General features: G+C 42.4%; 1 protein-coding gene across 1 annotated transcript; it reads right to left on the bottom strand.

The window, feature by feature from the left end:
* Positions 1-951: 951 nt before the first annotated feature.
* Positions 952-22,029, bottom strand: nfatc4 (nuclear factor of activated T cells 4). Its single transcript, XM_032532102.1, has 13 exons — positions 21,343-22,029; positions 16,981-17,126; positions 14,163-14,681; positions 13,501-13,676; positions 12,628-12,790; positions 11,791-11,891; positions 6,835-6,936; positions 6,129-6,316; positions 4,770-4,910; positions 4,356-4,411; positions 4,057-4,183; positions 1,985-2,680; positions 952-1,242 (listed from the first exon to the last, which is right to left on the bottom strand). The coding sequence occupies exons 1-13, from the start codon at positions 21,530-21,532 to the stop codon at positions 1,172-1,174; spliced, it is 2,676 nt and encodes an 891-aa protein (XP_032387993.1). The 5' UTR covers positions 21,533-22,029; the 3' UTR covers positions 952-1,171.
* Positions 22,030-27,576: the final 5,547 nt, after the last annotated feature.

The following is a 27,576-nucleotide window of genomic DNA, read 5'->3' as shown; positions in this document are numbered from 1 at the left end:
TAGTGGTCCCCTAATACCATTTCTGAACTCCCTTTTCCCAAATTCAGCCTTTGTGCAGAATTACACACACTAGAGCCAGTCCCACAATGAGCTTTCCTTAGTATGTGCCATTTCCGTAGCTATTGAGGAGGGGGGGGGGCTTATGATTCCAGATCAGCCCATCTGAGCTTTCATTTTCTCTAAGGCAGAGCAGGATACCCAGGCCTCTGTTTACACCTATCACCATTTCTAGGCACTGGAGGACCATAGGCAGGCTGGGGAAACTAACATTAATGTTATATTGAAATTTTCATGCCATGGGACCTTTAATAAAGACACTTTTAAGAAAATGTTGTTTTTTTTAAAAGGCCTAATTTTGTAGGACTGGCGTACGACTGTAGAGAATACTAGCCTAGAAATCTGGACACACCCTAGCAGCAGTAATTTGCAGCTAGGGTCAGCTTGCGAGCTGGAAAAACCTAATTCTGGTCATTAATATAAGGACGGCAGAGTTGAGAGAGTTGAAAACAAAGAAGATTGTCTTTGGAATCGGCTTTGGCCGCAACTCTGGAAGACTTGGAGTTAAGCACTGAAGTCATTCCTTAAATAGGAAGACGTGTTCGGAGTTATGCCGACCAGATACGGCAAACGTTTAATCTATCAACTAGCGTTGCTCTGGTTGGTTGTAGCGCTAACCTATTGCATGCAGAGGGAATTTGAAAGACAACCGTTTATCCCGCCCCTCGGATTGAGCCCTGCCTATGGAGAGTTCCCAGACATCTTGATGTGGGTCTGGCTTGTCAGGCTAAGAGAATACCGCATCTTAGATGAAATATCTTATTAAACAATTTAGTTTTCCGTACTGACTAAGACTTTTCCCTTCAGTCCCTCTATTCTGGATTTACCTTGTATGAGGGTTCATTCAGGTTTTTTTGCACACACAAAAAAACATGAGACACACCAAACGCCAAGCACTTTCTTGTATAATTTATATCGAAAACATGTTTAAAACATTAGTTTCCCTTTATAAAACCACATAAAACAGTTACCTGTGGTCATAATTACAACAGTGTCATGGTAATGAAACCCGCCTGTCATTCTCGCATGTTACTGGAGCGATGCATCTTAATACCAAGTGCATAATGGTGAATATGATGCTGAATATCAAATGCTCTCTGAGCATGCTCTGAGCTCAGTTTGGCTGGTTGTCCATGTGCGAGCCTGACTGGTACGACTGGATGTCCTCCCCGATGAACTCCGTCACTATAGAGGGAGAAGAGAAGATCACGGTCTTGTTCATCACTCCATCCTTTCATCCACCTCATGTACTCAAAGTCATTGGTACAGTTTGTTCAGCATATGCATTGCTACAATCAAAGGTAATCAACCTGTATGTATTGACCCGCACATGATTTATATTTTACTCATTTATTTGGAAAGCGTTGGACTTGCAGCATCTGAATAAAAATAATAATAATAATTATCAAAATGATTCATTGCTAAGCAGTTCAAAATGCCAGATGTTAGGATGTTAAGATGGGAAACATCTAAAAATGCCAGCAGGTGTGAAATATTTAGAGTATGCCCAGAAATGGCAAGATAATTTCAGCCAATATATCATACACATACATATACTGTATATCTTGGTTATCTAACAGCAAATTTAAGGGATCTTTTAAAAAAATATTACGTTTATGTTCATTTCATGTGCTTATGAATATCAACAAGAACAATTTAAAAATGAAAATCTACGGTAACGTCACAGTATTCATCTAATCAACAGCTGTGCCCATATTTATTTATTTAGCCATCTCCCATCCTCCAATCTGTTTATGTTCCAACGCGTTCATCCTCCTACTCATCCATTCATACATAATGCACATAAAAACATTTCTTTGTCATCTCTGTCTGTCCTTAACATGTCTGTAATCTAGCCAATTAGTTCATCATCTCAATATTTACACATTTGCGCAGATTACGATAAAGACCAATACATGCAGCTCACCTTCTTCAAATGTAATGTGGTGCATAGAAGAGCTGGTAAACTCCAGGGGGCACTCCTGGATCTTGACATCCCTCTCTTCCCCATGTTCCATCCCCAGCACCCTTCCCTGGGGATCCCAGCCCTCGTAATGGGAGTAGGGTGCCGGGCAGATGTCCTGATATTGGCTGGGGTTGGAGGGAGGCGAGGGACACATCTCCTGAGGATAAGCCGAGTACTGGGGGTAAGGGGAGGTGGGAATGGGACTGCCAGCAGGAAACGGGCTGAGAGAGGAGGAGTGGGAGGGAGAGGGCGAGGAGGAAAGGTAGGGTGAGTCCAACCATGGGGAAGGGGAGGGGGAAGAAGGCTGTGGGCCACGAGGGTATAAGGGAGGAAGAAGCTCCGTGAAGCCCAGCTCCAGGTTCTCGAAACTGGGGTGACGCTCGGACAGGGCTGCCCTGGACCCGCCGGGCTCCTCCACCACAGCATCGGCTTTGGAGCAGTACTCCTCAGGGTAACTCATAGCGGGGCAGGGAGGGGAGTAGGTGGAGGGATAAGGGGGGAGGTGGAAGCCCAGTCCTTGGTCGTCAGCCATGGAGTCGCCTCTCACGTGGAAGCCCCTGTCCATCCTGGGTTGACCCCCTACAGGACCCACATTCGTCCCATCCAGAGGCAGCACAGAGGGCCGGGACAGCAGCGGGTCGTCCTCTTTGAACATAACTGTCGGGAGAAGATGAACAACAGTACATCTCATTTACCTAACGCTTTTATCCAAAGCGACTTAAAATGAAGTGCTTTCAACCTTAAAGGTACAAACTCTGGACAGCAGGAACACATTAGCTTCAAATAAGCCAAACTACAAAGAACCACATGAAGGTGCAACTGTAAGTGCATGTATTTTTTTGTATTCAAGGTGCAGTCGGAAGAGATTTTGTTAGAGTTTTTAGCCAATGGCAAAAGATGTGTAGGCTTTGGACACTTATTGACTAACGTTCTATCAAAATATCTGTTAAAATACGAATATAAATGATCTATTGATGTTTTAAGTTAATTTAATGGTGTAAAACTATCGTGTGACGTCTTACCTTTCCAACGATATATGGTGTTAACTCGTTACTTTAGCTTTTACTTTACAAGAGCCAGCTAAAGTACGCTATCGCCGGTAAATCAGCCTTGCGCCACCCTTGGCCATATCCGCACACCCCTACAGACAGTTAGTTAAAGAAAGTCCCATCAATGATGTCAAAACTACCGGCTCTTACTTCTGTCCTTTCCAATAAAATACCATGCTTCAACAACTCTGAATCATGCAATAAGGGCTCCTTAATGTCCAGTTCAGTAAAAATAGAGGAGGAAAATCCATTGCCCGAGCGTTCTTACGTCTTTCCCTCATTTCATATACTAATTAGACATTTAAATGTCCATTTACATATAGGACATTTCATACGTAGATTGTTAGATGGGTATACATCAATTCTGCTAACATTTTGGTGAGGATCGGAAATGTAAAGTACTGCGAAAAGACCAGAAAGCCCGTCAGGCTGAAAGTGTCCAGATATGGCCAATAGCAGCGAGTGGTTTCCGAATGTGGACACAGTGACGCTAGCTGATGTGATCTTGCCTAGCTACTGCGCATGTGTGACTCCCAACAAAGATAGTAAAGAAGTGAGATGTCTCACTCTGTAGCTAACACAAGTGAGATGTCTCACTCTGTAGCTAAAACAAGTGAGATGTCTCACTCTGTAGCTAAAACAAGTGAGATGTCTCACTCTGTTGCTAAAACAGAGACATAAAGACACAGGGTGAAAACAGGATCTGCAAGAATATGCAGTACAACAACAATATGGTGTTTTTTTTTTAGAACAAAACCATGTAAACCTATTCTGGTACAACCTCAAAATACAATTATGAACCTGAAAATGACCATAATGTGGTCGCTTTAACTATTTTTTTTATCGTTTATATTCATAAATGTTCTATTTCATTGAAGATGTTTTCAAAAAAAACACATAATTGAAACAAAACAGAATGTGGAAAAAGAAAATCCAACAGACGTAAGTGAGACAGAGGGGATCACGGTGGGATTGGATACTCACTGGGGAGATACTTGAAGCAGTGAGTGCTGCTTCTTTTCCTCTTCCCGTTGGAGACATAAAGACTAACCGACATAGGCCGACTGACGGACAGGTCACTGTAGGCGGGGACCCTCACACACAACAAACACTTTAATGAAAAAGAGGTGTGGACAGAATAGTACAGATTAGGTGACCGGATGCTTTAGTTGTATCTGTTGAATTAAATTACAACTTAAAGCGTGTCACAAAAGTTTGTGTTGTTGCAGACGCTGTCCGAGAATTGGACATTTCTGTGACTGATGTCATACATGCAAATTTACCTCATTGCTGTTGTCACGGTCAACATGAGCCTCTTCCTCCCACTGCAGTTTACCATCTAATAGACAAGAACATAAAATGAAATCAGGTGTAACTGGCATACACACAGTCAGTTTAACAGTATAATTTTATCATAGGTGAAGCCTAACATCCAAGGTTTTGTAAAACAGGTTGTCTGTTTTGTATATGAATTTGTTAAAAATAAATGCAATGGGCTGAATTCCTACTTTAACCATTACTGAAATTAATTTTCAGTCATCATGTCTGAATTCTCCGGCATCATCCTACTCTTATTTTCTTCTTCTCATCTCATTACTGTGTTTTCACTGGCTTCCTTTAAGTCCCGGGAACTCATCAAAATATTATGGGCAGAAGATCAGAAAAACAACATTAGACAGGGCTCTGGGGACCTTTACCTGTCCCTCTCTCCATGAAAAGGACTCTTGAGATGGGCAGGAAGTTCGAGCCGCTCAGCAGAAGCTCCTCTCCTCCCTCCACAGAGCACGAGGTCAGACTGACGGACTCGATGACGGGCAGCTCCTGGGCCGAACGCTGGGCTGAGGCAGGGAGAGGTAGGCAGATTAAACCCCTGAGTGTACTCCTAAATGTAACCCTCCTATTCTCCTTGAGGTCAATCTGACCCCACCCAATGGCTCGAAATAAGTGCTTGACATAATTTGTTTTGCTTCATATTTAATGAACTTGACTAGATTAATGGGGAAACCTAGGTCAACATGAAATAAACATGATGACATATTTAACAATGATACAATCTAAGCCATATAAAAAATACGAACATTTTACACACATTTGTTTTGGTTGTTTTGGCTGATATTGAGATTACTATCACATGCAACTTAAATGCTTTAGGGCCCTAACCTGCCATAACCATAAATATATCCAGTATGTATATGATATTTCCCACGCCCTGGGGGAGTGGGATTATGTTTCCTGCGAGGACATTAATTGAGTTCACACAACTTGATTAACAAACAGTTAAAAGCTTATACAGCAGCCATCCAAACCATTTTTCTTGGTGCGCTGTGGGCGCTCTCTTTATGCCAATGAGGTTTAATCACAGCTCTGTGACAGTGGAAGTGACATAGAGGAAAACGTCTCTGGGACTGAGAATAATGATGAGCAGGACCCTGATTGTGAGGTGTCCTCCTCTGATGAGAATAAGACTCTTAGGGTTGACCCTCCTGTTTTCCCTCAACTACCAGCAGCATCTGTTCTCTCTCAGTTTCTCTCAAAAGGGGATAGATTAACATTAAACTGTATTGGGACAGTTAGAAAAACGTGACCCATATTGACTAGAGATGGATGACTACAGGCGACTTCACGCTTCAAACGCCAATCATCTTTCATTCATAAATTGTCTAAACGTCTCTGGTTGATGGTGTGGTCCTTGCTAGTAAAGTATTATGTAAAGTAGTACTCTCTTTGCAGTTAAGAAAATGTACTGTATTTATATAGCACTTTTACATCATACAGGATCCATTCACCATTCACACACATTCATACACTGTGGCAGAGGCTGCCGTGCAAGGTGCCACCTGCTCATCAGATAAACACTCACACACATTTACACTCTGATGGCACAGCATCGGGGGAAACTCGGGGTTCAGTGTCTTGCCCAAGGACACTTCAACATGGGACTACATGGCCAAGGATTGAACCACCAACCTTCCAAATGGCAGGCAACCGTTCTGCTACTGAGCCACAGCCGCCCCCAAGTTAAGTCTGCATGAAAGTGCATCTTAGCAGCTACTCACAGCATTCAATGGCCAGGGAGGCAACCTGCAGAGCCAGGACTCGGCCAGGCGGGGCGCCAGAGGGTGGCAGATGGAGGTGGGTACGAAACACCAAACGGACACGTGTGTTCTTCCTTCCAACGTCTGTTTCTCCTTTCCTCAGCTCGATGTCCGAGTTCCTCAGTTTCAGAATCCCAGCACAGTCAATGCTACAACACAAAGATCCGATAAGCCTGCTACTAGGGGTGTGAAGCTCCACTGGTCTCATGATAAGATGTGATTACGATAACGATTATCCTGTCAATTCAATTGAGTTCGATATCAGGTTGCATCACGATGCGTCACCTCATCAATACTATACATTTATACACATGGTTTTCATTAACAAATTCAAGGAGTCATGTATATATGAACTCCCTTTTTCATTGTATCTGTTCTTAAAAAAGACCCTTCCTGAATGTGGCGGAGTCTCAACACAGCAGACAAAGACAAAAGGCACACACAAATAAGCAGCAAATGGAAAATCAACTCCGTAGACTATAATCAATCATGGTGTGTCAATCACATCGTGATGCATTGTAGAAATGATTAATTTCAACCACCCTACTGCTACTCAATTTAGTACATGCTGGAGACATTAACATAGTCTTGAAACTGGAAAACAAAGCTGAAAAACATGCAAAAACAAAAAGTGGAGAGGAAAAGTTCCCTGTCTCTATGTTCTCACAGTGCAGTCATGTTGTTCTCAGGGTTGAGGGGGATGTCCAGCAGTTTGGTCCCCGCCTGGACGCTCTCATGACTGGAAGTACCCACCATCTTCCCCGTCACCCTGAGAGGGAAGGAACAGGTGAATCCAACACACCTCTCTTAGCAGTTTTTATGTTGGATCAAAGTACAATAGACAGTGTAAGTACAATTGGCGCTCTGTACACTGCCTCCTTTCACAAAGTACATGCAACACCCGGCAATCAAACAGGAGAAGCTGGTCCAGCAATTTCGGCAGATGATCATTAATCTTTTAAGTCACTTATTCAATTTTGTTTATTGTAAATTTGAATACCTTTGGAGCAATGTCACTTTGGGGTCTCTTAATAATAATAATAATACATTTTATTTAACAGCGCCTTTCTAACACTCAAGGACGCTTTACAGAGAATAAAAGACAGATATAGGGAACATAAAAGTGTAAGTAGTAATAACAAAACAGATAAAACAAAAAACAAAACAAACAAAACAAACAAACAAAACAAAACAGGAACAGTGTATTTACAGATAAGCGAGCTGGAACAGATGGGTTTTTAGTCTAGTTTTGAACAGAGGGAGAGAGTTGATGTTGCGGAGGTCGGGTGGGAGTGAGTTCCAGAGCTGGGGAGCAGAGCGGCTGAAGGCTCTGCTCCCCACGGTGATGAGTCCAGCATGGGGGACAGTGAGGTGGAGGGAGGAGGAAGATCTGAGGGAGCGGGAGGGGACGGCAATGTGTAGGAGTTCTGATAGATATGGAGGGGCAAGGTTATGGATGGCTTTGAAAGTATGGAGAAGGATTTTAAATTGTATTCTGAATTGAACCGGGAGCCAATGGAGCTGCTGAAGAACCGGGGTTATATGATGAAATGAGGGGGTTCTGGTGATGACACGAGCTGCTGAGTTCTGAAGAAGTTGAAGTTCTTTTCTGACATATTCTAGATCAATCAATTATACATTATAAATCAATGAATACAATAATTGATAATGAACCATTAACATCTGTGTCTAGACAGTTTTTTTTAAATAGACGTAAAATAATTTCTATCTATATCATAATAGCCCATATTTGCTACAATTACATTTGACTTAATGTTTGCAAATTGCTTTTCTCCATAGAATTCGTTTGGCATTTTTTCCTTAATAGTTGACAGAAACAAGAGGAAACAGCTAAAGTAAAGAAAGACAAAAGTGCCCAGCTGGAACTGGACCGGCTATGTTGCAGTTATGTGGCATGCACTATAACCATCCAGCTACGTCCATAGTGTGTAAACATTGAAATAAACTGTTTTCGGTTTATATGTACAATAGAGCTGGCCAATATATTGATATTATATTGATATTGTGATAGGAGACTACAGTCCTTGACAAAAGTCTTGTCGCTTGTGTACAAATTGACCTGAAGTGCCGCTGAAATATATTTCTAATCAAGATTTATTTACAAGAAATGGCTCATTTTACTCCCAACAGCTTTTGTAATAATGTTTCAGTGCAAAAAGAAACTGTCAAAAAGTATTCTAATATTCACAGCTTGGTAAAGCCCATTGAGTCAATTTTTGCAAAGACATAAGTGTTGTCGCCTTGTCATATGAGCTTCACCTGTGACTAATAATGGATCAATCAGGTCTCAGGTGTGTATAAAAACAACCCCAGTACACTAGACCTTCACATCAACTGCAACTAGACATCTGCAAACATGCCTAAGATTCACCCTGAGACTAAAGTTTTGATTATCAAGAGGCTGAAGACCAGATCCACTGCTGATGTGGCAGACACCTTCAATGTGTCTCAGCGTCAAGTACAGAGGATTAAAAAAACATTTGAAGACACTGGAGATGTTTTTGACAAGCCCGGGTCACGCAGACCCCGCAAGACAACTGCTCGAGAGGACCGTTGGCTCGAAAATCTAAGGCCAGCCCATTTTCCACTGCAGCAGAGCTCCACCAGACCTGGTCCCCTGAAGTCCCTGTGTCCACCAGAACGGTTTGTCGGATTCTGTCTCGAAATGGCCTCCATGGTCGAATCAGTGCCCAGAAGCCAGCACTAAACAAAAGACAATTGAAAAACCATGTGGCATTTGCCAAGGCCCACAGCCTGCTAAAAGGATGGACGCTGGAGAAGTGGAAGAAAGTGGATTTTTCAGATGAATGTTCTGCTGAATTACACCACAGTCGCCGCAAATACTGCAGGAGGCCTACTGGAGCCCGCATGGATCCAAGATTCACCCAGAAAACAGTGAAGTTTGGTGGCGGAAAAATCCTGGTCTGGGGTAACATCCAGTATGGGGGTGTGTGAGAGATCTGCAGGGTGGAAGGCAACATCAATAGTCTCAAATACCAAGAAATCTTAGCTACCTCTTATATTCCCAACCATAAAAGAGGCCAAATTCTCCAGCAGGATGGTGCTCCATCGCATACTTTCATCTCCACTTCAAAGTTCCTCAAGGCGAAGAAGATCAAGATGTTCCAGGATTGGCCGGCCCAGTCACCAGACATGAACATCATTGAGCATATGTGGGGTAGGATGAAAGAGGAAGCATGGAAAACCAAACCAAAGAATATTGATGAACTCTGGAGGCATGCAAGACTGCTTTCCTAGCTATTCCTGATGACTTCATCAATACATTGTATGAATCCTTGCCAAACCGCATGGATGCAGTCCTTTAAGTTCATGGAAGTCATACAAGATATTACATTTGGATCTCACAGCACCACTATTTAATTTGCTGACATATTTTAGTATTTGTAGTAAATTTGTTCAATTTATGTACAGGCGACAAAACGTTTGTCTTGCCAAAATTTGACCTTTCTGTCTGGTTTAAATAATAAATCTTTTTTTAGTGAAACTAATTTATTTCAGTGCATTGAACATCATTTGGGAGGGTTTTAGCTTTTCATATGAGCTATTTCTTACACCAATTGATTAATTAAAAGTCAGGTTAATAGCAGGTGTTTCTACAAAATAGATCAGCGACAAGACTTTTGTCAGGGACTGTAGATACAGTCTTACATTTAAGATATAATAATATCTTAATGTGGTATAAATGTTGTCTTTTCTTGGTTTTAAAGGCTTAGTCATTATATCCACATTACTGATGATTATTTATCAAAAATCTCATTGTGTAAATATTTTGTGAAAGCACAACACTACAATATTGTTGCGGTATCGATATCGAGAATTTGTATACAAATATTGTGATATTTGATTTTCTCCATGAAAAGAACAAATAATAATGTGGTAAAGAAAATGTCCCGATGACTAAAAAACATAAATAAAGACACATAATATGCCATTAATGTCCCAAAATATCCCTTAGACAGAGCAGGATAACAGACCACAGTATGTGAGGCTCCATCACTGTGTGTCTGACGTGGTGCACTGCAGCACAGGTGCCCCTCAGGGTACGGTGCTCTCCCCCTTCCTTTTCACCCTCTACATCTCGGACTTCACACACAACACCACCCACTGCCACATCCAGAAGTTCTCCGATGACACAGCCGTTGTTGGTTGTGTTTCTGAGGGGAACGATCTGGAATACAGGTCGGTTATCAGGGACTTTGTCAGCTGGTGTGAGCTCAACCAGCTTCAGCTTAACACCAGCAAGACAAAGGAGATGATAGTCGACTTCAGGAGGAAAACATCCCCTTTCTCACCGGTGAGCATCAAGGGATCGGACACTGAGGTAGTGGAGAGCTACAAATTCCTGGGTGTTCACCTAAACAATAAACTGAACTGGACTGATAACACCCAAGCACTCTACAAGAAGGGCCAGAGTCGCCTCCATCTGCTGAGGAGACTCAGGTCCTTTGGAGTGTGCAGGACTCTCTTCAGGACTTTTTATGACTCTGTGGTGGCCTCTGCCATCCTTTATGCTGTGGTCTGCTGGAGGGGGGGCAGCTCGGACCGGGACAGGAGCAGACTCAATAGACTGATCAGGAGAGCGAGCTCTGTCCTGGACTGTCCTCTGGACCCCATAGAGAAAGTAGGGGAGAGGAGGATGTTAGCCAAGCTGACATCCATCATGGACAACACCTCTCACCCCCTACACGACACTGTGGGGTCCCTGAGCAGCTCCTTCAGCAGCAGACTGTTACACCCAAGAAGGAGAGGTACCGCAGGTCCTTCATCCCGGCCGCTGTCAGACTCTACAACACCTGCACTACCTGATAGAGTTGTAGTTTCTGTTCCTGTTTTTCATTTAATCCACACTCTCTCTGTATATCTTTATCTGTATTTATATTTTTCGATAACAAGTACTTAATTTTTCCATATTATTCATGGTCAATGGTGAATATAACTTATATTATGGTTACCTACTTTTGCTTTATAACTTTAATTACATATTCAATTTAATTTTTAAGTCACTTACTTACACTGCAATATTGTTTTTTGTACTATGGCAACCGCACCTTACTTTACAAAACCTTTATTAGACGCCACTTTACTTCAGTCTACCTTCTGCACATTGTCTATTGTTTGCCTGTCTTTCTTGTGTTTACTTGTTTATTTTTATTTTTATTTATTTTTTTATTTTTATTTTTTATATTTTGCTGTTATTGTTGAGAATGCTACTGTAACTAAGGAATTTCCCCGCTGTGGGATGAATAAAGTATTATCTTATCTTATCTTATAACAACATTTACGAGCACATGGAGCAGATACATGTCCTGATGATGCACCTCTTCTTCATCTATCTGGAGTTTAGATGAATGGACTTCAGTTGCTCTATTGTGCAATCACATTCAAAGATTGTTAATCAAGCATGTTCCATGAGAACACCTGGTGCAAGACATTAACTGGACCAACAGTAGAAGCAGCTGGTGGTGAGTTACGCAATGAATAAAGCCACAATGGTCAGCTGATTAATGGTATGTTGTTGCCCATAACTATGGAAGGATGCTTGGTAATACGTCTAATATTCAATAGAAATGCAGTTCAGTACCTGTGTATCTGATAGAAAGGATGGGGCCTGATTGATCGGTCATCGGCTGTTCCAACGAAAACCTGAAGGGAGAGCGGCTTCCTCTCTGTGTAGCCACACAGCTGTACAGAGACACACAGAGTGAGGGACAGAACCAAACTGTGATGAGGCCAACAGCAATGAGCCCCAACGTGTCTGCCCATGTCTTTGTTCCAGTATTGTGAGAACACAACATTCAAACTAAATTTCTAAGTTGGCTTTGATAGAAATTACATTTAAAGAGCCCCTATTATACTCATCTTCAGCATCATATCTGAACTCTTGGGGTCTACTAGAAAAGGTTTACAAGGATTGCTTTAATCTCGTTGCACAAGTACCGTGTACTTGTGTATAATGACAATAAAGGCATTCTATTCTAGGCATTCTATTCTATACATGCTTTGATGTTCAAAAAACATGTTTCTCATTCAGCCCAATACTGCAGTCTGAAAAGCTTAGTCTGCTCTGATTGGTCAGCTGGCCAACTCTTTTGTGATTGGTCGACCAATTGCAAACAAGCCACTTGGTGGGCTGTGCTTGCTCAAGCAGCCCCTATGGGCAGCACATTCTCAATTACTGACATCACTAATAGAGGAATTTCAATCAGGAATGTGGGCTAGGCATTTCAAGCAGTTGAGAAAAAGGGCTGTCTGTGGGAGAGAAAGCTCCATTTGGAGATAATTGTGTTCTTGAGTACTTAATACATCTATTACATGCACAACAAACTATATAACACACTAAAAGACAGGAAAATAAAAGCGTAATAGGGGCTCTTTAATTTACGTAAGAATCAGATCTCAGTCCAAAAGTAGGTTTCACCTTGACAATGGGATGTCCTGTTGGTGTGGCCTTGACAGCTCCTCTGCTCCCCTCTGTCTCATAGTGAGCTCGATGGTGTGGGCGGGGCTGCACCTCAATACGCAGCTCGTACTGGTCAAACTGGGACGGCAGCGGCCAGTCGAGTGGCGGCAGGGCATTGGACCTACGAGTGGATGGACAACAACACTGAGCAGGGAGCACACCAGTGAATAACTATTCTGCTGACCAAATAATTGGATTTACCTACAATTTACACATATTAAACATACTTGTAGCAGACAGTTTTGGACTTTGGGGCGTTAGCCATCTGAATGAATACAAGTATATTAATGCATTTAAAACTGATCATTTAAATGTGTGTATAACCATATGTTTACAGAATGTTGTAATCCAGCAACATTCACACGCAGAAGTTTGAGTGATGTATTTTACGTCACTGCTGAGAAAGGAATCAGCAGCGTTGGAGACAAAGAGTGCATCAAAATTAAAAGATAATGTCCTCTTCTGAAGAATAAGAGTGTGCCATCCTTGGCTACTAGCAACTGTGTGTAGGAGGGGTAAGGGTGGTGTGCGATCACAGAAGGCTTGTATCATGAGGCTGCGCCAACAGTGTTGTTGTCATTACTTAGAATTCCTCATAGGAGAGACAGAAAGTATGCACTATAGCCTAAAACTTTAAATATCATCATTCTCTTTGCACGTCTTTGCAAAATAGATGTGTGTGAATTAAACATTTAAAAAAATGCAATAATTTCATTTTTTTCTTTTGTGTGCTATTTTTGGGTAACCATCCATTTAACACATCATCAATCAATAGTCAAACTGTGATTTTTTATGGATATTATCATGTATGTAGGTGGTGTGTATCCTTGCCTGAACAGAGGGCTGTGGGCGCTGGCCCGGGTCCGGCCCCAGGCTAGAGCCGGGGGCACAGAGAGGTAGTCCATGCCCAGTGAAGGGGGCTCTCTCCTGGCCTGCTGCGTCTCTGGCAGCGGGCAGGGGGAGCTGTGGCCTGGAGCCTGCTCCTGATCCACCTCTCTGGGAGACATCTGGGGGGGGGGAAGGATGAATCACCACTTTAGTGTGATGCATTTTTTTCTCTCTGATATGGAGAGACACCATTTCAGAAACACCATGAAATCAAGCCATTAGTGGTGGGAACAAAAATTAAAAATTGTATGTATTGTGATTTTTATTGGCAATGATTTTTTAAATTGATTCTTTTCCCTAGAATTGATATTTGTTATTTAGTGTTTTTACCAATGATTCACCTAAATATTTTCTGTTTATACGGTGTCACCAACGGCAACTACAACTTATCCTTTCCGGCAAAACAGAGCAAAAGCAGAAAGTGGAGAAAGTCCATGTTTTGTTCGTCTTTACAAATGATATTAATGTCCGACTGAAAAAAAATCGCAACACTCAATACTATTGGATCACAATACTTCTAGAATCCAATCGGCCCCCATGTATCATGAAAGAATCAAATCGGGACAAAAGCATATGGTCCCAGCCCTACAAGCCAACATCTTTACCTGTTCCAATGATGTCTTCCTGGTTTTCTGTGGGATGCTGAGCTCACAGCTGCTGGGCGGAGCTTGGGATTGAGGGGTGGAGTCTCCACCCTCCAGGTTGCATCCCTGCAGTTCTTCTGAGTAACTACCCCTGCGTGAAGTACAGGGGGAGACCAAGGGGGAGTTTCTACGCTTTTTGCCTCCAGGGGAAGTGGGCCTCGAGGACGGCGAGAGCCCGAAATTGATTGTAGCCTCGTTCAGCTCTTCCTCCTCCACCAGCAGCGAGTCACAGCTGGAGGCGGGGCTGAGCCAGCCGCGGGAGGACGGGCTGGAGCCGGGGCTGGGGCTGGCGCTGAGGGAGCCAGGGCATCTGTCGCGGTAAGTAAAGGGGTCCAACAAGGGGAGGTAGAGGCGTTCTCGATCCCACCCACCACCGCTGCCCATGTCCCAGTAACTGGAAATGGTTTGGGCTAGGTCATCTTCAGGGGAGATGGTGGTTATCTGGATGCTAGGACACTCAACCACACGAGACTCTGAAACCTGGAGGGAAGACAAGCGCAAGAAAGAGATACCTTTCATTATTTATGTTTTGACACTCAGTTGAGAGAAAAACAAAAAACATCACCAGATACCCAAATTCTAAACCCTGGATCAACCCCTATATCAACCACACTCTCAAAGAAAAATTCAATTCAACTCAATTTTATTAATAGTATCAAATCCTAACAAAAGATAACTCGAGAAACTTTACAGATAGAGTAGGTCTAGACCACACTGTATAATTTACAAAGACCCAACAATTCTATTATTTTCCCCAAAAGCAAGCAACTAGTGCGACAGTGGTTGGGGATGTGACAGTGAACAGTGGCAATAATAGTCACAAAAAAGAAAACAGAAAGCTTTCAAGCATTAGGACTGGGCCACTCTCAAAATACTAAGTAGACCAAAAATAACATCATCAAAGCCAAAAAATGGTGGCCAGGTGCAAACCTGGCATGGCAACCGGGCCAGACAGCATCCCAGTAAGGGTGATGAAGCTCTGTGCCACAGAGCCTTCTCCCATTTTCACTTTCTCCCAATGCTAGACCATACTGTACATCATTCCAGTCAAGATCAATACTCACATGCCCAGATGCACTCAATAGGAAGGGCAGAGCGGCCAGATATCACTAAGAACTGATAAAGCCTGGATACCATACCACAGTTTTTAGGCTGCACAGTTAATAACTTCCGAATAGTTTGGAATCATGTAGGACAGCCTCAATACCCGCCCTCTGGAAAACCTCAGACCAATTGCACTCACACCCGTAATCACGAAATGCGTGGAAAAACGAATCCTCCACCTCATCCTGCCAACCGTCAGACAACTCCTGGACCCACATCAATTTGCATACAGACCCAGACAAGGTACGGAGGACACAGTGGCATGCTTTCTCCATCCCATCCCTTCAACACCTACAGACATCTGGAAACTTTGCTTCAGTCCTTTTCATTGACTTCACTTCCACCTTCAATACAATCCAACACCACCAGCTCATCCAGAAATCACATCACCTCAACATCCCCCTACCTCTCATCCACTGGATCCATAACTTTCTCAGCAACAGACTGCAGATCGTGAGAATTGTCTCAACAATATCATCAACCATCATCACCAACACTGGAGCCCCCCCCAGGGCTCAGTTCTCAGCCCCTTCCTCTACACCCTGTACACCAAGGACTGCAATAGCCCATCACCCATTACTACATTCTACAAATATGCTGATGACACTGCCATAGTTTGATTAAATAACAACAACAACAACTCCATTACAGTGTACCAGGACTCGATATTACAGTTTTCACAGTGGTGTCAGGACAATTACCTTCAACTTAACATAAACAAAATAAAAGAGCTGATCATGTACACATCCAAATCACCACATGGACTGAACCATACCCACATCCACAGTCAACCAGGTGAACAGCTCAGCAGTTTCAAATACCTGGGACTCATTATAGACAATAAACTCAAGGAGCGTCTCACTGCGATACAGAAATGCGCACAACAAAGACTACATGTCAAGCGGAAACTGAAAGCCCTTTCTGTTGCCCCCCACCTCACCCAGCAGTGATTGGTCCGCCAGAGAGCAGAGGCAGAGCTAAAGTCTCGCTCTTCCCCTCTCTTGGATGTAAAGTGGCATGCTGTGTTTTTCTGGTCTCTGCTAGCGTTGCGAGTAAACGCCTACTATGGACGAACAAACTAAAAAAAGAGCGATGACCACAAACAATAAAACTAACTCTAACAACTGAAAGTGGAAGTTAGACCCAAAAGCACACCTGCAATTAGGCCTACCACTTATCGCTGTATGGCATGCCAGAAAGAACGAAAACGGAGATCTTTGGAGACACATTATGAAAAACTTGCTATTTCAGTGCTTTAAGGTAGCTGGAGTGCCTACCAAACCCCGAATAAGAACAACCCAGACAGTTTTTTGTGGGCTGCCTAGATCAGAAAACATGGGATTCAATAAGCTGTTCCTCTGCGTATCTCCACCCACGGCTTGAGAACTGCCTTTGCAAAGGTGTACCATATTTTTTTCACAAGCCAATTAGAGGAGACTGGGTTTTTTTGCAAGGAGGGCTCAAAAAGACAGACGCTAAAACAGAGTGTTTCAGACATAGGGTGAATCCAGGTATATTAAGACAGACAAGATAGTAGTGAAAGTAGTAAAATGTGTTTTTTTTTTTCATTAAAGCATGTGAACATGTTCTAGTGGATACCCGAAATACAAGAATGAACCAAAATACCGGTATGTCTCCTTGTGATCAAGCAGGACTTGTAAACAGCTTGTCTCACCTGTACAGAGCGCGCCGGCAGGCTCTCATAGGTCCCAATGAACTCTCTGGAGGGGGCCCTCCGGGGTGGCGGGGAATGCATCCCAGCCCGCTGATTGGCCGAGGATGGCGGGCTGTGGGTGCTGATTGAGTGGTGGTTATCTGTAACTGATAGAAAGAATAATAAGACCGAATGTGTGGAAATATGTGGAAATGAAAAACACTGGGATCAGAATATTATTTTAAGAAAAGGAAGTGGCACGCATCACAAGTTCAGAGCACCGGCTGAAAACACTTGAGAGCACACACAGCATGCTCTGGTTGGCAAAAGTGTCAAAGCTGTGGACAAAAGTTGGTCGCACTTTCTATTATAAATATACTGCTAATGAAGAGTTTACAGTGAGTAATATACACCTTTATTCCACATGGCAACAATTATCTCCTGGCTGCTTTCCACTAAACAAAATGTAACTTATTTTCTTTTGTTCTTTTTATATTATACATTGTGGGTTTTGGGGTCATGTGATCTCACATTAATCTTTATTTTTTTCTTCTACCGCAACATGACAGTTAGCTCTCAAAACGTGCTGTTCTTTCACATCTGGCACAAGAAAGACTCATTAGATATCCATCCAAATACTGTAAACACATTTTGTGGTACGAAAAAGATTCTTTTTTTTTTAATCATAAACATGGCTACATCATTCATTCACACATCTACTTTTCTTGATTTTTCCTGATCTACAAATTGGTTCCATATGGAAAATGCATGCAACTGGAACTTCTCTTCAGGAAGCGCACACTCAATGTCTTTGAAACGATGCAGCATTTTTGTAACATTTATTTTAAAGGAGTAGTTCAACTGTTTGTAAAATATGATTCATAACTTTCTTGCTGAGAGTTAGATGAGAAGCTCTCATATCTGTTAACAGTAAACATGAAGCCAAAGCCAAGAGATGATTAGATTAACTTATCTTAGCTTAGCATAAAGACTGGAAACAGAGGGAAACAGCTAGCCTGACTGTTAAAAATTCACCTAACAGCACAACTTAAGCTCATTACATTATATCTTATTTGTTTAGTCCGTACAAAAATATGACACGTTGTGGTTTTAGGTTGCGGTTCTCCATGTGTTTCTAGCCTTTATGCTAAGCCAAGCTAACCCGCTGCTGGTGGTAGCTTCATATTTAGCGTACAGACAGAGTTGTATCAATTTGAAGATCTATCTCTCAGTGAGAAAGTGAATATATATTTCCCAAGATGTAGAACTATTCCTTTGAATGAAATACATTTATATTGATTTATTTTATATTGTTATCATTTAGTGTTAGTCTTTATATTGTATTTATTTCACCTCAACTAGATACAAATTAAAAACAAAAAATGTATGTCAAGGCTGCATTTTGTTCAATTATTTTACAATGGTTGATGATACATTTCTAAAGTCTGTGACAATATACAGGCATTGTTGACAAAAACAAATGACAAACACATGACAAAAAGGATTTGTTTTAAGTTCTATAATCTCACACATCTCTCATACTGCATGGCAACAATTTAGTAAACATCTTTTTTTTTTAATCTATTCTCAGTGTAAATAACTTCCAATACAGTAGAGGGTGAAGTGGGATTGTAACCAAACATTTGGCTCATAGATCATCATAAATCTTCTAACGCCAACAACAAACCCAACTCTGCTGCTTGTTATGACAGCTATGAAGATGATTTGGGCCTTTTCTACATCTCCTCCTTTTTTTAGTCAGAAAAAAAACTTTTGGGACTTTTTGCAAAACAATCATCCGTATTAGGACACGACCTGTGAAGACCACAGCCCTCATCACAACATTACCTCAGCGTGGTGTGGTCGGCCTCCACATGGAGCCAAACAGTAGTTACTCTGTAATGAGCGAGGCTCCAACTGATCATTGTTGCGCTGCAGTGCAATTTTTGGGCAACACGGACACACAAACAGTAACTGCCAATGAATTAAGACTCGGCTGAAAAATCTCTTCAAATGTTTCCTGGCAACAGAAATATTTCCAAGCGGTTAAAGCTGCAGTGCTGGGGCAAATACTCTTTTACATGAAACAATGATTATAGATGTTTGTGTGCGGACCAGCAGAGAAGTTTATTAGCCACAAAAACATACCTAACACCTTTTGAACACAATAAAGCTAATCTCAAGTCTAACTGTAATATTTTATTGTGTCCTGAGCTGAACCTCTCACAAAAAAGTAATTAGGAACCCCACAAGGGGTCGCAGAGTGATTAGCAGCATAGCAAAGGAAAAAATATATATTTTTGCTACACTGAACAAAAAATGTTGTTGTTTTTTTAAACTTTTTCCTTGCTTTTTTCTTGTAATATCATTTGACCTCGTCAAGGCTCTTTACACTATTCAGTAAAATGTACCTGACAGTTATTGCGCACCATGTGTGTATTCCTTTCTGCAAAAATGTTTCTTTCTCGAGCTTTTCTCTAATAAATGTCTTTTTTTCTTGTGAATTTTAAGTCATTTTACTACGGCCTTAGACAGTCCTCAGTTTGCGGACGTGGCATGACTTCTCAACGTTAAATGCAGTGTTTTCATCGCTGTCATAGTATTCTTAGTTTTCGCTTTAAATTCCCTTCATTAGGTCACTTTGTGTTGCAGACTGAGTTTTTAGCACCGCAAACATCTGTGGCCTCATGTTACCTCATGTTGTGTAAGGGCTGTGCTGGACTTATCGCAGAGAATGGAGCCAACGGGGTTGTTCAATTACAAAGTGCCAATGGAAGGAGTAGTGAACGTGCTTACTATATAGATACCTGTTTAACGTATATGAAAGCATGTGTGTTGCATGAGAGCTTGTGCTGAGAGATGCTTATTTGCTGTATTTTGTGTTGTCTTTGTAAAGCTGCGGAACGGACAGAGTCCAAAACAAATTTCCCTTCAGGGACAATAAAGTATCTGATCTATCTTATCTAATCTTATTATCTCATATAAAACGGATTCCAATGAGTTCCATACAGCAAGATATAAAGATTCTAAATCTGGGAAAAATAGAGCACTGGTACTGGACTGGTACTCTGTATCTACGTAGAGGTAGTCCGGATTAATGGGAGTACATTTCCAGGACAATTGCCAGACATGTCCCTCACCTACCGCTCTCTGTGTATTGCCATTCTCAAAATCCCTACGCTACGGGAAACAACAAGACGATTGAGATTGTTTAAAGAGATGCAAACAACCCAGAGTGTTTTTTTTCTCCAATTCCAGAATCTGTGGTTGGTTTAGCCAGACCTTCCTCCACAGCGCTGTGCACACAGGTCTGGCAATGCGAGACTAGCGTACAAGTACCAGAAATGAAAAAAGTGGGATCAGCACTGTTCTACATTTGACCTCTTCAGTCATCAAAAAGTAGTGTTTGGTTGAACTGGTCACAATTGGTAGACATGTCGAGCAGTTAACAAGCAAGTTAACATTTCTTTGTTTTAGGGGGGTCACAAGCATGAACAGTTGTGTCTTTCTGGTTAGCATCTTATATCAAGGACTTCAATCTGAATACTAGAGGTGCATTTTAAATGTCAGAAGAGTAGTCAAAACTCTTCTGTGATGCTCTAAAAAGTAAAACCTCATCATAGAGTGAAGAATTGCGCTCTTGTTTGTCGTAAAGTTCGCTTTCATGCCTTGGGTGTGGTAATACAACTGTATGCCAGTGTGGGCGGGAAACAAATGAGAGAGTGGATGTGAGGATACAAGGTGTGTGTGTGTATGTGTGTATGTGTGTGTGTGTGTGTGTGTGCGTAGTGAAAAACGGGGGGAGATGGAGGTTGAGTAAAAGAGGGAGGGATGTGGTGCCTGTTCAGTACACAGAGGTTGAGGTTCCATCCCAGATGGCAGCTGTTAACTCTACTCACACGCACAGCTGATTAGAAACATATTGAGTCTGGGGCTGCACGCACACATGCACAACACACACGCAAATCCAGTCACAAACAGGCATACAGTCAGACATGCACACACAAACACACAAAACAAACACACTATAACAATATACTAACGCTAACATGCTTGCAGACAGAGTCACGCACACAAAATTCACATGCAAGTTTAAACACACACATACCCACACACACACAGACACACACACACAGACACATGCGCACACAAACACACACACACACACACACACTTCACATCAGCACAGGCATGCTGATGAAGGCCTTCATCACAGCACATGCAACATACAGCCAGACACACACACACACACACACACACACACACACACACACACACACACACACACACACAGTTGTTCCCATGTATTAGAAGCCACACTGTCCGGCCGATCAGACCTCCTGTATCTAGTGTACAATCAACCATCAGAGAAATGTCGCTAACCCAGGCTGCTGCTGGATGAGTCCAGGTGCAGCGGGGCGCACTCACTCTCCTCTCCGGGAACGGTGCTCTCCGGCTCGGCTGTGCGCACCGGCGATGGCCGCTGGCTCTGCCGCGACGGCGGGTCCTCCTCAAACACCAACTTGAACTCGAACTCGCCCTCCTCCCAGCCCGAGCCCGGCGCGGCCCCCATCGCCCTCCGGCAGCAGGGACAGGATACAGAGAGAGTGATCCAATCTCTCCCTGCGTAACGACTTTAACGTCCTTGGTGCGCCTCAAAACAAAAAAAGACAGTTTCCCGGAGATATTCCCCAAACCTTTGACTTTCTCCTATGTGCGTGTCATTGCGCAAATATCCAACCTCTTAAAAAGTTTTTGAAGTAACTTGAGCAACTTTTGCTAGCTGTTTCCACACTATGAGAGCTGCTTCTTGCTCGGGGATTTGCAACTTTTTCAGGATGGATGCCTTGCGGTCCAAATCCAATCGTCGCTCTGGATATCTCACAATCTTTACCGAAACATATCTGCCAGACACAGTCGGGTCTCTCATTCTAGCTCCATCGCCATCCCTGTAGCTCCTTCTTCCCCGTTCAAGACAGAGAGAGAGGGAGAAAAAAAAGTTTATCAAATATTTGTGTCGTCCTTTACCCTTAATTGCCTTTGGGTGGGTTTCCCAGCTCCAGTTGGTCCGTTACTCATTCCCCATAGGACCTTGAGCCTGTCAGTCATGAATCCCCCCTGCCCAACCTCCAGCCTCCCTCTTCTCCCTCTCCTCACTCACCCTGGAGGTTTCTCTTTTTTAGTCAGACTCACTTCACATTTACTTTATAGCTTACACCACCACATATTTTAAACCCTACACACATTGCTTGCCTTTGCAACTCTTACTTTGCATCCCCCACACATAACTGTCTTAGTGTTTCTCCACTAGAATTAGATTTATCTAACGTTTTCACACATTCAAGCTCAAAACGATACGTTTATTATTATCAATCATGTGCAGGACTCATGGCAAGTAGCTCATTATCTCCTAAACTTTTGTAGCCACTGTAGGCCGGCTGCATGGCCACCAGGGCTGGATATTAACTGTCACTTAGTGAACATGAGAGGGCCTATTTCCTGTGGCGATGGACAAGACAGCCCCCCCTTTTTTGGCTGTCACTCTTCCCTCTCCTCCCCCTTTCCACTTCTGCTTTTTTTTACCCCACTCCTCCTTCCTCTCTTCTCCCCACCTACTCCTCCTCGTCCCTCATTCTCTTGAGTCAGCCCTCCCTCCCTTCCCTCCCTCTCCACCAAAGATCTGTTTCTCATTATCCTCTGCAGTCTGCTCTCTGTCTGAGTCAGGAGACGAAAAAGTTAAACAAACACACTCTCTCTGTCTCTCTCTCTCTCTCTCTCAGTCTCCTCCCTCCCCCTCCCCTCTGTCCTCCTTCCTTGTCCTCCTCTGATTCTCACAATCATTATGTATGTTGTACTGGCGTGGAACTGGGGACTTGCTTCACTCTCCCTGTCATCCTCTTGGGGTTTTGTGGGCAGGCCTTGGATCTTGATCTCAAGATGTTGCAGTCTGGTCAGGGAGAGGAAAAAAGTGCTACCAGCAGGGCCGACGCAAGACGTTTTGAGGCCCAAGGCAGAATGTGATCCCCATAGGGCACTATAACAAAGTGGAGTGAACACATTTCCTTGACACCAGCGGTGAAAAAAAAGAATCCAAAGAAAGTTCACTTAGTTTTTTGAGTCTTCAGTTTGTTTGGCGACACCGTGATGGTTGAGGGCTTCTAATCAGCCATTCATTTTGCTACTGGTTATGACTAATTAGCCTGTCAGTCTACAGTATGTCACAGGCTACATCCACACTACTACATCCACACACACCACACATGAAACAAGACGACAAACATGTTGGCCGCACCGGCAGCTGCAGTGTCCTTCATCAAAAGCTTTGGCTTTAATATCTCCCTACGTCAATATTCAAGATTCAAGATTATTTTTATTGTCATTCCAAAAAAACACTTTGGGAAGTGCAGTGTGGAACAAATTTACATTTCATTGGACCACCGTAAAAACAGACATAGAAACCCATCAGCAGCTAAAAAAATGCAAATATAAATCATGTAAAAATACGATATATAAATGAGATAGCTAGCATTTTAAAAATATGAGATACACATGTATAAACGCATATCCCACACATACTCATACATATACATACATCATATGCACACATACTGGGCACCGAACATCAATACTTTTATGGTACTGAAAGAAATACTCTGATCCTATCAGTATAAAAACTGTTTATCTTTCAGTGCCAAATTTTGGTTCCAAAAGGCCTTTGAGCACGCTCTACTGACAGAGAGCGGAGCTCGACACACACACACACACACACACACACACACACACACACACACACACACACACACACACACACACACACACACACACACACAAACACACACACACACGCAAAGGTGCGGATCTACGTCGGCTCTGCAGTTGTGTTTAGTCAAGGGAATCACGCAATGCTGATAAAGTGGTTTTAATTGTTTTCATTTAATTTGATTCACAATAAAGGTAGAAAATAGAAGTTTTGTTTTTAATGGATTTCTGTTGATGTTGAAATGGATTTTAAAACATATGGTATCAAAAAAAGTTTTGTTAGGAACCGGTATCAAAACTGAGGTATTGAAATTAGCACCGGATCTCAAGATTTTAAACGATGCCCAGTGCTACACATGTTGCATATTGCATATTCCATATTGTCTTGGTTCACAGTGTGGTGCTCTTCAACAGTCTGATTACAGTTGGGAAAAAAAGGCACTGACCCACACAGACCTGCTCCTTAGGTTGCAATAGGTTGGCAGGAGAGAGAACAAACTGTGTGTGTGTGTGTGTGTGTGTGGGGGGGGGGGGGGGGGGGGGGTGTAGAGGGTGTAGAGTCTTTGATGATTTTGTTGCCCTTGAAAGGCCATGTTGTTTGGCCAGCTTCTCAATAGGTGGCAGCGTTACCGCGATGATTCTCTCAGCTGACCTTACCACCCTCCTCAGGGACGGAAGGCTTGTATCATGTGGACACGCCGACAATGGCGAAAATTAAGTGCAAGGATTTATTTGCTTGGAAGAACAAGGTGTGGGCAGAAAGGCATGTCTGCATAACTGATAAGACCGCGTTTCCAAAGGTCTCTGTTTACGCCTGTCCAGACTACAAAGCAACCCGGGAGTTTTCAAACCAAAACGAAGGCAGCACTGTTCCCAGATGTCTCCGTTTTACTGTACCTACACACTGCCGCCGACTTGAGCTGCAAAGAAGCTCAGGCCACCCTGTGACCGTACGTTCACACCGCCACCGGCTTGAGCGTCTAAAGCAGTGGTTCTTAACCTTGTTGGAGGTACTGACCCCCACCAGTTTCATATGCGCGTTCACCGAACCCTTCTGATGATGGCCAAGCGGGGCGTGTCATCACGAATCATAAGAGTCGGGTGTGTGTCTTGACCTCCGCCGAACCCCTGAGACTGACTCACCGAACCCCTGGGGATCGATCGAACCCAGGTTAAGAACCACTGGTCTAAAGTTACCGGAAGTCATTCGTTTTCAATGGAAGCCGGCTTCTCTCAGCTGCAAGGAGCGGCAAATCTTTTTTGAAGGTCAAGGTTCAAGACTGATGTTTAGCTTCATTGTCTTATACAACACAGGATCGGTGGATCAGCCCACACACAGGAAACTAATGTTCAAATATATTTCAATTAGAAGAGAATGAAATAAAACAATAAAATAGAACAAAGTTGGTTATATAAAAGTAGTACAAAAATCAAATGTATACTGTATATTTATATTATATATACAGTATATATATTTACAAGGAAGATATCCGGTTACCTATATACATATTTTCAGATTTAAGTCCCCATTAACAATACAATTTTCTTCACATCCTGAATTACAGGAACTTGGTTTGCCAAAGCGGTCAAAAGAACTGCAGCAAGACTTTAAATGAACACTGGGGTAAAGCTGAACTACATGCAGGTACACTGTGTGGTGTGGATACACATGTTCAGTAGTTGAGGCTCAGAACTTCTCTAGAAATGGAAAGTTTTGGGGGGGTTGTGAAACTGAGCAGTTGAATGCTAATAAATTGTGTTAAAGGACTGCTGCAATGTGATGGAGGAGGAACAAAAGGGAGGAACTGCTAAATGTCAAGTTTATGGGAGGAAGGGCGAAAATAGAAGATTCCTGTGGACGTGTTGCCATCATGTGGTGAAACACAGAACAGTTTTACTGTCACTTTCCTCAACTGTCTGCTCTCACAACCTAAAGACACAGATTATTTAAGATATGTTTTTTTACAATCACTTTGCTAATCTCAGAACCTTGATGTCATTTTTCAAAAAAGACACAAAACGGTCATCACTTGTAACACAGGCTGTCCAATGTTCAAAACATTGTGTGTCATTGTTTGTACAATCATTAAAATATTGCAGTACAAAATGGGTGATACATGATGATACTAAATGAAAATCCATCCCTGTAAAAGCACTGCAGTAGTAGAGAATACTACAGACACAGTGGAATCACTGAACAAAATCTGAATTGTATTGATGAAAGACAATATGTACAATCACAACATAGGTTTATTTGAAACAAAGCTAAATTATCAGCTAGGAAATAGAAAAGAAAAGACAGTTCTGTGAAACATCAAATGCAGTGTTCTGTACTTCTACATCTTCATCAACTCTGTCACGTGGATTTGGCCACAGGTTCTCAGCTACATTGCATTTAGCCAAAAATCTTGGAAAAAAAGCCTTTGGGCATGGCGAACAATGTGGTACAAGTAGGTAAATATACATAGCACTTTATATAAGTATATATCTCAATCATCAGTAACGAGTTGGCAGAATTGGACGGGCAGTTCTAAGGGCCTGCATGCATATGGTGCAGTACTGTCAATACTGTAAATAGTGTTACAGTAAAGGTGGTACACAGGACCATAGAAACAGTGTCTGATAAACAGGAGTACACTACAGTAAAGAATGATGATGAAATATTACATCCACACATAATGTAGTCTAATTGGTTCATGCACCACGCTGTTTGGTGACAATATATCTCAGTATCTGGAAATTTTCATGATCTAAACATGGAATATTGTTTCTGTCTCCATACAACTATGCATTGAGAGTAATACAACTGTTACTTATCATTTTGAGCAGTTGTTTCAATTGATAGTTTGATCACTGTAATGAAATGAATAGACATTCATTTGAAATGTAATGTGTGAATTGCTTTTTGAAATAGTAGTACTTTGATGTTAAATTGTGTCATATTGAACAGGTGAGTTTTGTTAAATGAACAAATGATCTGAGGTTCATGTATGTTGGATCCAAGCATATGAAAACAAAAGTGCATTTTGATCATTGGTTGTAAGTTTTGTGTCTAGAGTTTTGAAAAATGACGTCAAGGTTCTGAAATCAGTGCCAAAGTGGTTGTAAAAAACTGTGTAATGTAATCTGGAAGGCATGTTGAACGTGTCTATTCATTTCAATTTTATTGACAGTGTAAAATCATACCGGAAGTTATCTCAGGACACTTTACAGAAGGAGTAGATCTAGACCACCCTCTATAATTTACAAAGACACAACAACTTGGGCAAGATACTGAACCCCAAAAGGCTTCTGATAGCAGTGTGTAAGTGTTTGTGTGAATGTTGATTCTTCCACTCCCAATGATGAGCAGTCGGCACCTTGCAGCCTTCTGCCACCATTGTGTGTGTGTGTGTGTTTGTGTGTGTGTGTGTGTGTGTGTGTGTGTGCATGGGTGAGTGCTGGCTTGTGTTGTAAAGTGTTCAGAGTGTGAATGTCGTCCATTTACCATATACTTTCATCCATTGAAACACAGCTTTTAAAATCAAGATTTCAAAGTGACAGTGATGGAGCACATAGGCGATTCTGGCTTACCAGCTTCTCTGTGAGACAGATGCTGACAGATGCATGAATGTCAGCCATGACGTCACTGAACAAACTGAACAAGGGTGGGTTGTGTTCCTTCTCATTTCTCCAATTTCCCCGGCAACTCATTCCTGAGAAACCTGTATGAACTAGTGAGTGAGTGAGTGAGTGAGTGAGTGAGTGAGTGTGTGTGTTTGTATGTGTGTGTGTGTGTGTGTGTGTGTGTGAGCAGCACCCATGACACAAGGAGCTTGTGCAAGCATTTGAATCACCAATTCTTCAATCTCTGTGAGT

This window comes from Etheostoma spectabile, chromosome 12, assembly GCF_008692095.1.
Source record: "Etheostoma spectabile isolate EspeVRDwgs_2016 chromosome 12, UIUC_Espe_1.0, whole genome shotgun sequence".
Taxonomy (NCBI): domain Eukaryota; kingdom Metazoa; phylum Chordata; class Actinopteri; order Perciformes; family Percidae; genus Etheostoma; species Etheostoma spectabile.
Note: the sequence above shows the minus strand (reverse complement) of the source record. Positions and strands in the feature narration are given on the sequence as shown.